The sequence below is a fragment of the Gymnoscopelus microlampas genome (assembly GCF_963454915.1).
Source record: "Gymnoscopelus microlampas genome assembly, chromosome: 11".
Lineage (NCBI taxonomy): Eukaryota > Metazoa > Chordata > Actinopteri > Myctophiformes > Myctophidae > Gymnoscopelus > Gymnoscopelus microlampas.
Genome location: NC_139948.1, coordinates 39,363,522 through 39,377,687, shown reverse-complemented (window position 1 = coordinate 39,377,687; position 14,166 = coordinate 39,363,522). Strand labels below are relative to the sequence as shown.

Genomic DNA, 14,166 nt, shown 5'->3' with positions numbered 1-14,166 from the left:
TTTCCACCAGTCATAATCCCACTAGGTTCCTAAGATTAGGACTAATGGAACTAGAGAGCGCCTTCTCCATTAACCCCTCCAACGACAGCAGGCTTGGCTCCCAGGGAAGTGCAACTGTCGACACACACCACTTGGGCTGTGATGAAGCAAATCTATATTATTATATTACATTGGTTAGCATTGATTAGTCTGTGTTGCTAGTTTGAGTTTGAGAGCTAAGACCAGACCCTCTCTGTTGATAAGGCCGGAAAAGGGAGTTCAGGTCGGCAGGTCATAGCTGCCAGAAAGTCAGTGACTCCTTTGTTTTTTGGCTGTGCAGAGGAGATATGTTTTAGCACTAACAAGCTCAGGAGAAGACATCAAATGAATTATTGTTTTCCTTTAGCCAATTATGAGCCCACCGTCAGGGAAGAGCAAGTCAGTCTATCTTTGTGCCTTGCTGGAACAACATGTCTGATGTGTGAATGTTACAGCATTTATGTTACATAAATCTTTCCCTTACCATTTGATATTGCATTTTGAGGCAAGGTTTATCTGATCTATTGAGAGTTTCTATTCCGCTAGACTTAACGACTGGAGTCCATAAATTGTAAGCGAGGATTTCCACATCAGCTGCAGCCAGGTGGGAGAGGGAGTCCCCCACACTCTCTTCACTTACAAAGAAATGTATTTGTAAAGATGCAACGTTTTGGTCACTCGGACCTTCATCAGCACCCATTCCTTGCCATGGTAGATCTCCACACCCTCTGAGATGATCGGAGAGCGCGCCAGGCTCACTTCACCCTGCCGTGGCTGCATCTCACCATCTGGTGCTCTCCCTGCTCATACACAAAGACAAGACAAAGTGAACGGTCTGCATCATTCTTCACATTCTTATTTTCAAATGATGAGCGTATTTAGAAATTTAAAAAAATATCAGTTCAATATAGATCTATAGCTTATACCAGGGGTCTTCCACGTTATTCAGACGAGGGACCCCTTAGCTGAGATAAGAGATGAAGCAGGGACCCCCACGACATTATATAAAATGATGTTGCAGATTACACTTTTTCATAGATTTCATAGATAGCTTCATAGACTAGTTGGACAACACTATCATTAGTGTTGTGCAAATTAATGTTTTTGTGTCTTTTCAGACATTAACAGCTCATAATAGCTCTGCAGTTGGTCTGCTCTTTCTTCCGCTCTACATCTCTTCACCGAAAATAGCAGATCTACAAGCTCATAACGCATCGCTGCGACGTGTCGTGAGCTTGTAAATCTGCTATTTTTAATAGGGAAGAATAGTGACGCTAGGCAGGGGTGCAATGCTCAGTGGACGGGGTTGCACGCCGAGCAACCACTTATTTGGCCAGGGGGACACGCAGGCACACGCATAGATTTAAAACTACTTTAAATTCACACTTCATCAAAGTTTACAAAGGCTCCCGACTCACGCCAGGTACATTAACATAGGAATTAGCCTATATGCATATCAATTGTCCATTGTGTGACCTGTACTGTAGGTGTTAAGCGACGTGCGCGTCACGTCATTAAAATAGAGAGCAACCACTTCTCAAATGAGCATAGCATCACTGACGCTAGGGTTCAAGTGGTTAATGAAAAAAAAGGTTCCTGTGACACAAAGATTTGGCGCCCCCCCTGTAGTAACTCTAAGTCCCCCCCAGGGGTCCCAGAACCCCTGTTGAAGACCACTGGCTTATGCAGTAATCTGCATTTGCATGTTTCTAAAAAGAATAATAATAAAAACAATATATCATAATAATTATAATAATAATACACACACACACACACACACACACACACACACACACACACACACACACACACACACAGTAAGTATCAATACTCCATTGCACCCTAGTACTATTTCCAAATAGCCAAAGTATATATAGGGCTGAAGTGGTTAATGTGTTTTGTAATAATGAGAATCAACAAAGTAACTAGTAACTTAAGTTTTCAAATAATTGTATTGGAGTAAAAGTACAATATTTGTCTCCAGGGGTCATCAACATGTCCGCACATGGACAAAGATGTCCGTGGCAAGACTTGTCTATGTCTGTGGCACTTTTTTCTTTTTTTTATATTATAATTTCTTCCCCTTTTAAAAATATTCACAATCTAATCTTAAAAAATTTGTTTGAATATTTTTGGTGAGTCAGGATGACATGCTCATTAATATGTTGCAAGGGATTTGTGGTATTGTATGTGACACCTGTACGTACCACGTATGGTCAAGTCAGCCGTATGACCACAGTGGAAAAGAGCAAAAACACGGCATGTCATCATGTTGAGAAGGAGCACCAAAGCAAAAGGAGGGCAGAACTTCAAAGTGTCCAATAATAACAATAACAACTAAATTATAGTAACACTCAACAAGCATAATCCATGGAAACCTTTGATCCACAGCCTCACCATCAGACCTCCTCACCTCTGATTCAATTAGGCTCCTTTGCATCAAACTATTGTGACACTGCATTCCTTTCAATCCTGCCATGCCCTTCATTAATGACTCATCATGTAGCCTACATAATTATCTGTATGACTCAAGTCTTTTTCAATTGTTCCATCGGCATACTTTCTCATTAACATAGATTAGGCCTATTTTACCTGTTCACCTTAATGGAAACCATAACTATTGAAGCTACGTTGACAAACTAAAAACTAGTTCAGCTGGAACTTCCCACTCACCTTTGCAGCTAAGTGGCCCTTTTGCTTCTGCAATGTAAGATGGAAGCACTGTCTGTACTGTACTTGAAATCCCAAACATGGAATATACTTGGACCATGCCACATTGAATGACTCTCTCAGGACTGCCACCTGCCAGTATACAGTGGATAACTTCTCCAGGTTTTCTAAAATATAGGCTAGCTAATCACTTTAACCCTCACATCCCAATTTTGGGCATGCCATTATAGGCTAAAAAGATAAGAGAATTGCTGATCCAAAGCTCACAACATGCTGTGATGTGTTGTGAGCTTGTAGATCGTTTCTCCCCCCAAAATAATTTAGATTTTATTTATTTTTAAATTGGCTTGTTTTAAAATGTGTAGTGCAGTGGAATAGAGTAGACACTATGGCACATCAAGAGTCCATAGTAATGTATACATTTAGGGCTAGCAACAGCCAGAAAAAGCCAGAAAAACTAATCCATCAACATTTCTAACTGCAGGATCGGTCTCTGATATAAAGACCAGGAAAAAAGTGTCCAAATGAAAATAAACAATGTGGAGAAATACCTCCCTGTTACTGTGCTTTGGATGTTTTTGAGCATAAAACAACAAACTCAGTTGAAGAGACATTCGTTGAGAACAGCTTGTGTCAGCAAGGTTATTCACCAAACAAAATGTCTTCTAAATCCTAACAGTTTTCTGAAAAACTTATGTTGCTTTATCAGTGGTGCTCAAAACGTTTTCATGTCAAGGCCCCTCAAAATAATATGTATTTGGCAGTAATAATCATTATTTTAATATCTTTAATATATCATGACGATATGTTGCATTACCCTCACCAAAATGGTGCAACGCTGACAATTTGTGACAAAAAAAGGACAAACGCATAACTTGAAATGCTTATATTCACATTTACCTCTCACCTTTTGTCCTGACGTCCGCTTTAGAAGTACAGTAGTTTTCCCTCTCGGACAGCAGTAGTTTTGCTTCACTTTAAAACATCTCAGGGTAGATTCATGCACAGCGTTTCTGGTCCGAAACCTGTGGGAGGTCAATGTCTACTCAACATTGGTTTAGTTTGTGTATCAGATCCCCTTTTAAACAAAGTGAAAAATCAAAAGAGAAATCCATGGCAGATTTTTACCAAGATAATCTTTACTTAAAAACAGCAGACAAGGAAATGTTATGAAGTTACATTTAAATAATCACCAATTTTTCCTTCAAATATTTTTTTCATTGAACAAACAAAGAGACAAAAGAGAACACAGACCTTTAGTCGTTCCACTGAAGGTCATATGTTTGGAGTATATGGCATGTTACCCTCTGACCCAGCTACCCCCATCCCGAGTGGGTACAGTACTGTATGTGCATATAAGTAAAGATTTACTAAAAACAAAAAAATCACAGTCTCTGATTAATTCATCTTTTGTACATTCATTAGAAGCTACAGCACTTCTGAGGGTCACGTTTGACCAAGTAATGGGATGATCAACAAAACATGTTGGCTTGTTGTGTTCTGGCAAGCTCGCGCCGCACCACCTTCCATAAAATGGACCATCATCACCATCGACTATCAACAGTTCCAGACCTTTGACTTTTCTGATCGCGCTGGCGAATAACCTCAGAGATACTCTGAGCGGCTGCCGTTTTGTCTTTCCCAAACTTAAGAGAACAAGCAGCAAGTCACTTTCAACAGTGATTGGATTGTAAACAACACAGAACCACAGTACAGTGGCCTCACGACAAAGGGGGCTTTTAAAGCCATCCGTCCCCCCCTCTAAATGAACTCCAGCCCTTCGTATTTCACATCCCCTATTTTGGTTTCGGGCAAGAGGATGCGTCCGTCTAGCGTGAAGGCCATGATGTACGTGGCGATCGTCACGGCGTCCTCCTCCGACTTGAGCGCCAGGATGATCTGATCGTCCGTGTTGGGGACGAACTTGAAGGAGGAGAACCCGTGGGTGGGGTTCAGCGGTCCCACGTGGCTCATGGTGATGTCACTGAAGTCCGGCGAGCAGCTGAGGACCAGGTTTGTGGCGCGCCGCTCGTCCGCCGTCTCCTCGTAGCGCTCTGCGCTGGCGCGGCGCGGGAGGAAGAACCATCGCTGCAGGGTGTCGCTCCACGCTGCCGACTCGTGTATGAGGTAACCTAAAGGGGGGGGGGGAAGAGTGATACGAGTAAACGTATGCTCAAAAACAAAAAAGGGGGAGAAGACACCCGAGACATTCTGATGCTGCGTTCACACGGGCAGATACAAAGATACATGCTACCATTCATTTTCAATGGAAGCCAGTGACATGAAGATACAAAGCCGACGTTTGTAGCTGCTACCAAAGATACAAAGATACAAATCTACAAATTGGAGTTGAGCTGGGTTCAACTTCCAGATACAAAGATACAAATCTACAACTGTAGATTTGTATCGCTCATGTATCCCTCATTGGAAACAAGTCCGCAAGGACTTTTATGAACGGACCTGTTAGACAAGTTTTTTAAATGTAAATGTGTTGTTTTACATTTTTTGCCTAATAAAATATTCAATCAATCAATCAAAACAAACTGTAGCTCCGATGACGGACGCACGCTTGATGACGTCAATGACCGTGTTGAGCAACACAGATACAAAGCGACAGAACGACAAATATGCTGTGTATTTGTGTATCTTTGTATCTGCCCATGTTAACGGTCCCTCCCTTCCCTCCGCTGCATTACATTCACAAATCATCATTACAGTCTTTAATACAGGGAGAGTGTGTGTGTGTGTGTGTGTGTGTGTGTGTGTGTGTGTGTGTGTGTGTGTGTGTGTGTGTGTGTGTGTGTGTGTGTGTGTGTGTGTGTGTGTGTGTGTGTGTGTGTGTGCGTGCGTGTGTGTGCGTGCGTGCGTGCGTGCATGCGAGAGAGAGAGAGAGTGAGAGAGTGGGTACAAACAGACATGTCCGTTTGCTGGCGGAAAACGGGTCGCTACGAAACGGAAGCTCTTGTTCCGGATCCGGCAATTTCTGTATGTTACTCAATGAAAAGCGGAACACGGATGTGCTTTTTCCGGACCGGATCGCGCCCGTTTTTCCGTTTTTCTTTTAACATGGGAGTGGATGGGACTTCCGGCCGTTCGTTCGGTTGCAAACGGACATGTCTGTTTGTACCCAGTGTGTGAGTGTGAGTGTGAGAGTGAGTGAGTGAGTGTGTGTGTGAGGGAGAGATAAGCAAATGTTGTTGACACTAGTATAGGTAGGTTTTGCGCCCTCACCCGGCGGTTCGATCCCCGCAGCAGACTTCAGCGATTTGTATCTGGGGACCCAGTTCTCGTGCTGAACGTCCCCTCTGTAGCCCACCACCTTCACCCACTCCGGGTTGTTGTTGACAAACTCCCCCGCCGTGGTGGTCCACTCCTTCCCCAGACCCCCGACGTACAGATGCTCATCCTTCACCGCCAGCCACTCTGCTTTGAAACCTATACCGGGAGAAAAAAAGTTTCATCATCCACATTTCTACAGGGAACCATTTCAATGTGTGTACTACTGGCAACCTGCGTCGTAAAGTAACAATCTTCAGTACTTTTACTTCTACTGCACTACATATCAAAGACAAATATTATACTTTTACTCCACTACAATTATATGAAAAACTTTAGTTACTTTTTGATTTTGATTATTATTACAAAACATACAATACCCACTTCAGCCCTACATACATTTCGGCCATTTGAAAATAGCCAATCTACAAGCTCACAATGTGTCACAATGCAACACATTGTGATCTTGTAGATCTGCTATTTTGAGAAGGTTTTTATACATTTTATTCATTTGAAAACTTGTGAAATGGGACATTTTGCATAAGGAGTACTTTCTACTTTTGGTACTTCAAGTACATTTTGATACCAATACTTTTGTACTCATGTCATTTTTGAATTCCGGACTTTTACTTGTAACAGAGTATTTGTACATTGCAGCATTGATACTTTTACTTTAGTAAACAATTTGAGTACTTTTTCCACCACGGCTGGCAACAACCTGAGATGAAGTTACTTGTGCTTTAGGGATGTGTGTAGTCTCGCGTAGCCAGACCCCACAGAAAATGAAAAACAGCGACCTCTGCTTTTCTGATATTCTGTGGAGTCTGGCAGGAGTATAATGTTAGACTAGAGCGCAGGGAAACACCGGTTTCATGTCTGCCTATAGCGCATCACTTCCGGTTGGTGCGACCATGTTTTCATTCCCACTAACAATATTTCTACACGGAACACTAACACCACTTCTCCCAGAGAACATGGATGGTTTTGGTTATAAGCCCACTTGTTTCTATGATGAAAGAGTAATTTAAAATGTGAATATCTTTCCGTGGTTTTGTCCGCTCCGAGGACGCTATTGTTAAATTAGTTTCGGCTAGTTTCGAGGGGGGGAGGGTGGATCATGGTGGATGGACACGTGAATCCCGCCCACTACATTTGATTGGGTAAAGCGCGGCCCACTTCCTGATCTGAAGGCACGCCCACTTGTATCCAATGCGCACTGGTTAGGACGAACCGCTCCGACAGATTCCACCGCAGGTCGGAATCTGTTCTTGAGAGATTAGGGATGTGTGTAACTGCGGGGCCATCATCATCATCATCGCTAACCTTTGGCCACTGAGCCGTCTCCATCGGACAGGATGACCCACGGCACGGCCTTGTCGCCGTCGATGTTGTACACGACGCCCGTGCGGTCGTCCACGCTGTAGAGCTTCCCGTTGAACACCACCAGCTCGGAGAGCTCCATGCCCCTCCCCTTCTCCGCCAGGTGGCTCTCCAGCAGCACCCTCTCGGCGTCCCACTCCACCGCCACCTTGTCGCCGCTCTGGGACACCAGCAGGTAGCCGCGCCGCATGTAGCTGAACCACGTCAGCTTCTTGTCGCTGCGCGAGTTCGTGTCGAGGTCGGCGATGACCCCGATGCGGTAGCGGGTGCCCTGCGGCGTGCGCTCGGGGGCGCTGAGCGGGTAGGTGTCGTTGTAGCGGGACTCCGCCGCACCCTGCTGCCTGGGGCCGGGGCGGCCGGGCCTCCAGCTCGTGTGCGGGTCGCCGCCGTGCGGAGGGGACCCGCGCAGCCCCGGGCCCAGGTGCATGAAGAGCAGGATCACCAGGACCACGGTCGCCGCCACCGCCACGATGGACCGCCATTTGAGGCGGAAGCGGGGGTCAGTGGTGTTGGCCATGGAAGCCAACATGGGGAGACCACCGACAGAGATGCGCAGAGGGTTCATAGGATCATTCTGCTCCAGTCGAGTGTAGCCCGGGGGAGCAGGCATGGAGGAGTGAGCACCAGCAGGAGCTGCAGGAAGGAGAGAGAGAGAGAGAACGATGGTTAATAATGACCCCAATCAAACTGATTGACCTCTTATGTCTTATGTCAGTTGTGGGCGGGGGTGACTACTAGGTGTCCTGCTTTAAGCGAGACTGAACAGAATTTTCATCACATGTCCCGACTCCTGCATCCCACATTTTGAGGCGATGTCCCACATTTTGATTGGCTCTCATTTTCAAAAGTCAAACTACAGCAGGACAGACGTTTTTTTGAAAATGTGGCTCTTATCCAATGGCTGTGAAGAATGATCAAAGGGCTGTGTTTGATGTCTACGCTACGCCCCAATGGCGCAAATTGTACCACAGAGTCGAAGAAGAAAAGCAGATTTAGGCGGAACATGATAGAAACTACCAAAAAATAAATGTAAATACAGCTGCACGAAACTTGAGTGAAAGCATTAAAGCATAATTTTTCAATTTCACAAAGGATGGAATACGACCCAATACATAAGAACTATGAAACTTTAGCTTCCTTTACTCTATTCACTTAGTGTGAGAGAGTTGGGAAAGTTACATTCAAATGAAAGGTCTTGTATGTTATGTAACCTGCATACCGGTAGTCTGATTGTGTGCTATTGAATCAACCAAAGGGCAAAGCATAGAGATCTTATGAGCTGAGGGGCAGAATAGACATATTTAGATAGAGACATTACATAATGATCTCTGCATTGTAAGTAACGTGCCAAGTGGGACAAGTAACATTGTCCCACACAACATACTCATTGTTCCACAGTTGGTTTGTTGGGATCTGGTAACCCTAGGCTATTATCATGTCCATGATTGGGTGTCAGTACTCAGTATATTACCAAATATCAGGAAAACCTCAAACATAGTCCTGGAATAGTTTAATCTGCATTCTAATCAGCGCTTGTGTGATACAGTATATTCAAATCAACAGCATGTTGAACCAAGCCATACAAAACGAAGTGTATAGCAGGTGTCTGTTGGACTACACAGTGGCTACCAAGACAACAGAGCTTTGGCTTGCTGTTTTTCTCAAACATCCAGAGAATCCACTGACCAACACATAAAACCGCATCAGTCTGTTCTCAGACACTATTTGCTTTAAAAGCTAAATACCAGTTACTGTCAAATCGCAATTCATTTGTAGCCTCCTCAGGCAGAGTAGTACAAACATCCATTCCACCACATGCAATGTAAGCACAGATCTATCTGTAGATAATTAGCCTACATAACAATATATTGTCCAAGATCAAATACTGTGTGTATGACTCTATATGGTCCATCTATGAGGTTACCAAAGAAGCACAGACATGTAAGGCTTAAGCTAAAAAAACATTTAAACAACTAAATTAATTCTGAGATCGCCTACAGTTAGATAGTCATACCAGGAATAGTGTCCACAGGCAGCTCCTTCATCCAGATGACAAGTCAAAACGCATTCATTCATTGAAATAAGTCTTCAAATCCAAGGTAAAACTCATACGACTGTGTGACAGTCAGTCCTCCCAGTTACTGTACATTCTTTGAGGCGAACAAAAGCAGGAAGAGGAGGCCGGGTGCCACAGGCATGTCACACACAGGTAATGTACCACGTCAACGTGAAAGGAGGGAGTGGCCCATTCATTCTGTCCCTTTAGAAAAGGACAGTTTCAACAGGTAAAGCAGGAAATACACTACCAAGCTACTGTATTACAGCTAGCCCCCCTACCCCCTAGCCTATAATTGGATAGTAAAAGACAGGCGGATGTGGCAAATAGTCAAGTCAAACAGGGTCAGGAGGATCAGGAACGTCATGATCTGGTCTTGTTATCCTCTCGGATCTATTCTGTTGAATGGACGAATCTCTATCTCTGATCAATTATATACAGACAGACAGATTAAGTTTAACCCATTAAAAGGGATAGTTCACCCCCCACATTTTTTTTCCCTATCGATTAGTTTTTTTGTTTTTGTCGGTAGGCAGCGTTTACGGTAGGAGACACAAAGGAGACTCTTTGTGTCTCCTACCGGAACCGCTGCCGCCTGTCATCAAATTATTGGTTTAGGAATGCGACAAAAACATATCCATGAATTCAAGTCTCCATGGGGTGACTAATCGATAGAAGAAAAGTCACTTAGGGGGTTAACTATCCCTTAAAGACCTGAGGCTGATTCTACAATGCCTTCTAAATTTTCTTTAAAAAAAAAATAGTTTTGATTAAAATGATGTTGCGATATATTGTTGTTGTCGGGTGCAAACCTTGTAAGTCCAAAACCGTTATTTTTTTAATTATTTTTAAAAGCGATTTAAAATAGTGAAAATAGCAGATCTACAAGCGCCTCGGATCGCAAGGCGTTGTGTACTTGCTTGTAGATCTGCCATTTTCATGACTTTTGTGCAACACTCTTGTATGAGAACTTTAATTTACAAAAAAAAACAATACAAAAACAATTTGAAACATGGATACACAAGGTTTCTGCCCGACAGTGACGATATATAGTATCAACTAAAATGACACAGATGCTTTCCCGGATTGAAAGGTATAACAACTATATAGGCTTTCCAGTTCTAAATGGGTTAACAGTAAGTCATTAACTGAAGTCTAATACACAGTCATAAATGAGCTACTTTGCACCCGAAGGGCCTACACTAGGCTCCATAACCTTCCATGACCTACTAGAGATTCCCAACTAAATTCCAATGACCTCTTAATCCAACCTCAGGAACTTTACTCCCTGTGGGCCAAACATGGCTGCATTTCTCTGAAAATGAGCGAGGGGAACCCGCCTCTTCTGAAAGGCTCTTTCATAACAGGGCCCCAAGCCAAACAGCAGTCCATTATGGCAGCATCATCAGTGGCTGTGTGCTCTGACTGAGGCAGACCAGCTATCCTCTCCTAAATACACAGTTTCATGAAGCCTGTTGAAATGTAACAAGATGACGTATTTTAACTTCAGGGTTATTGTCACACATTTTACAGGTTTACAGGGCAGGCATAAAAGAGCGGGTGAAATTATTTGTTGCGCAGGCGAGTTATAAAAGGTAAAGAATAAAGAAAGAAACAAGGGAAACTGAGTCAGATAACAAGAAGGCACTATGCCAAATATGCATAAGGTGCATGGCCAAAATAGAAATACAATTAGACAGAAATGCTTCTTGTGCAGCCAAGTAGAGAAACATTTGCAGCAGTCAGATATAAATAGCAGCAGATATAGAATCACAGTCTCACTTTCTTGTGCAGGTGAGAGAATTTGTATGTACTGAATTCCACATGCAGTGTACACAACACACACACAAACTAGCCTGACTTATATGCAACAGAATTCTACAAAGAACACAGAAGAATATTTTTCTATGGTCCTCCTCTGAATAATCATAATTGTGCAGATCAGCTGACACCTACCCCTTCTCCTTCTTTTGCGTTGAACTACTGTCATCTCAAACGTTACTGAGTGTCCAGATTACTGCATTCAACACTGTTCAATTCTACTACAGATTACACATAATGCAATCGTGACTAAGGGTGTTCTAATGTTGGGACTGGGAGTGAACTTTAAGCATCATGATTGACAAAGTGCAAGTCCAAAGGTGCAAACCATTCAAGCAGTCTAGTGAATAGGCTCCTGTTGTTTACAGTTCGCCCAGAATCCACCAGTAATCTTGGTGAGCTCAGGTTATCCACCCACGCAAATGTATAATTAAGCAAACAAGATTTAGGAAATCACATTCACAACAACCGGCTTTACCTGCACTTTTTAAAACCCACAAAACCCACAAAAATCCAGCAGGCTCAAAAATAAATCCATCATAAACAAATCTACAGTAATAATAATGACAGCTACACTCTCACATATCAGAGCTGCTCCTATGATGCAATGAGGGAAGCTGGATAAAAGGCCCTGCCCAAGTGCGATCTGTTGATGATAACAGAGAGTTTTGGGGGATAAATCAATTACTGTACATGCGTACGCTCTGCACAAAAAATGGGAAGGATCATCAACTCATATTGAAAACAAATTGCTGTTTGTAAACAGGCTGACACTTCTCTCTGTTGCAGGGATTATTCTGAGAAGATGACAACAGAGATCAAACACGACGGGCTGATCTGCTGCAGGGGCTTATGATTTGAATAAACAAATCCTAAAAAAGGATCTAGGAAAAAAAAGGAGTGCTGGTATTCCTTTCTAAGTGAAAATACACATTGACATGAATCCAACATATTAATAGAAAAGATAGTGTGAAAAATAAACAAATATGAATCTACACAACACTGACGATGATAGTGCTGTCATTGTCAAACAAGTCTATGAAACTATCTATGAAATGTAGTGCTTCATCTCTCTCTCACCTAAGGGGTCCTTCCTTGGCCTGAAAAACATTGAAGACCCTTGCCTTAAACAACAAGCATTAAAAACACGTGCTCTCTGAAACTCTCCCTGCCTCGTGAACTATCCTCTCTCCCATTTGAGAACATCTGGGGAGATGGACTTCAAAGGAAAGTGATCACGCAGCACCAGTTAAAGAAGAGAAATGAAGCACACAGGTGTTCCAAGACAATAAATAGTTTACTGAGTGCTGTGGGCTATTAGGGAGGGATGCGCGTGGCATTCCTGCAACAACACTGGGTAATAATACGCTAATCACTGATACTAATCCTTAAAACATGGGTCTTCAACAGGGGCTCCGTGACCCCTAGGGCAGGGGTCTTCAGCGTTTTCAGGCCAAGGACCCCCTAGCTGAGAGAGAGATGAAGCAGGGACCCCCTCTATGTATAAAGTTGTGTGTCATCTTTTTTGTTTTACTTGGTCTGCTCTTTTTTCCCTCTACACCAAACCTCTTTGCCAAAAATAGCCGATCTACAAGCTCACGCTGCGAGGCGTTGTGAGCTTGTAGATCTGCTATTTTTGGCTAAAGTTCTCTTCAGAAAAGGGGTGCTAGGGTTCAAGTGGTTCATGTAAAAAATATCATATCACACAAAGATTTGGCGGACCCCCTGTAGTAACTTTGAGGACCCCCTAGGGGTCCCGGACCCCCTGTTGAAGACCTCTGCCTTAGGGGGTCCTCAGAGTGGACAGGGGGGGCGCCAAAACTATGAAAAGAAATAAATGAATAGGGTTCGGGTTTTCGGGTTGCCGAAAATAGCAGATCTACAAGCACTGCGATGTGTTGTGAGCTTGTAGATCTGCTATTTTCAGCAAAGAGGTTTGGTGTAGAGGGGGGGAGAGCCAACGGTCAAGTTATTTTTTAAATACACATGGACATGAATCCAACAGTGATGGATTAAGCAAGTCTAAGAAGCTATCTATGAAATCTAAGAAAAGTTTTATTCTGCAACACAATTTTATACAGTATGCAGTGGGGGGGGGGGGGGGGGGTCCCTGCTTCATCTCTCTCTCAAAGGGGTCCTTAAATGACCTGGAAAAACGTTGAAGACCCCTGCCTTAAAATATAATGGCAAATTAAATGGTACACGTTCCCGACAGGAGAGGCTTATTTCATGCACACAGTAATGTAGGACCCACTGTATAGCCAAAGTTTGATGGTTGTGACGTTAGTAGAGTTCAGTGGTCTCTCTCTCTCTCCCTCTTTCCCCCCTCTCTCTCTCGCCCTCCTCTCCCCCCCTCTCTCCCCCCCTCTCTCTCTCTCTCTCACACACACACACACACACACACACACACACACACACACACACACACACACCCATTGCTCACACACCCATTGCTAATTATTAACTAGTAGTACAGCTTTCCATGTAGCTAGTAATACAGACTGTAATGCTGTCAGGGGGGAGGCAGGGTTTAGAAGAAGTGCCATCACATAATGATGACATTCATAAACATAAACACACATCTCTCGCCATTTCCAGGTCCACTAAATGAAGCAGTTTGATGGGGACTTACTGTAGATGTTAGCTCTTCATTGAAACGTCCTAAAGAGGGGTTGTAGTTGGGATAACATTGCGTCTGCTTGCTTCGATTTGCTTCTTTGGAACCTTCAGCCTGCGTTCCGTTCGTTCAGCCATAGGCGTTCAGCAGGAAAATTACACATTACTTCCTGTATGCGGTGATGACGCGCATGTCGCGTACAGCCTGCGCAGCAGTGGTGGAAACTGGAAAGTAACTAAGTACATTTACTTTGAGTACTGTACTTAAGTACAGGTTTGAGTAGCCTTAGATCAAGACCATCGTAGATGTTTTTTTTTTTAAATATATC

The 14,166-nt window shown here is 43.5% G+C and overlaps 1 protein-coding gene across 2 annotated transcripts; it reads right to left on the bottom strand.

The window, feature by feature from the left end:
- Window positions 1-3,805: 3,805 nt before the first annotated feature.
- On the bottom strand, window positions 3,806-13,990 carry cant1a (calcium activated nucleotidase 1a). 2 transcript variants are annotated; one of them, XM_084072125.1, is made up of 4 exons: window positions 13,854-13,990; window positions 7,288-7,977; window positions 5,920-6,123; window positions 3,806-4,820 (listed from the first exon to the last, which is right to left on the bottom strand). In XM_084072125.1, the coding sequence occupies exons 2-4, from the start codon at window positions 7,952-7,954 to the stop codon at window positions 4,450-4,452; spliced, it is 1,242 nt and encodes a 413-aa protein (XP_083928251.1). In that variant the 5' UTR covers window positions 7,955-7,977; window positions 13,854-13,990; the 3' UTR covers window positions 3,806-4,449. The 2 variants fall into 2 exon arrangements, with proteins under 2 accessions (XP_083928251.1, XP_083928250.1); XM_084072124.1 differs by lacking the exon at window positions 13,854-13,990 and adding an exon at window positions 9,359-9,520.
- Window positions 13,991-14,166: the final 176 nt, after the last annotated feature.

Coding starts and splice junctions, on each gene's coding strand:
- cant1a (XM_084072124.1), bottom strand. CDS start 9,389: ATGAAGGAGCTGCCTGTGGACACTATTCCTG. Junction 7,978..9,358: donor GCCTGTGGACACTATTCCTG/GTATGACTATCT, acceptor TCCTTCCTGCAG/CTCCTGCTGGTGCTCACTCC. Junction 6,124..7,287: donor AGACGGCTCAGTGGCCAAAG/GTTAGCGATGAT, acceptor CTCCCGGTATAG/GTTTCAAAGCAGAGTGGCTG.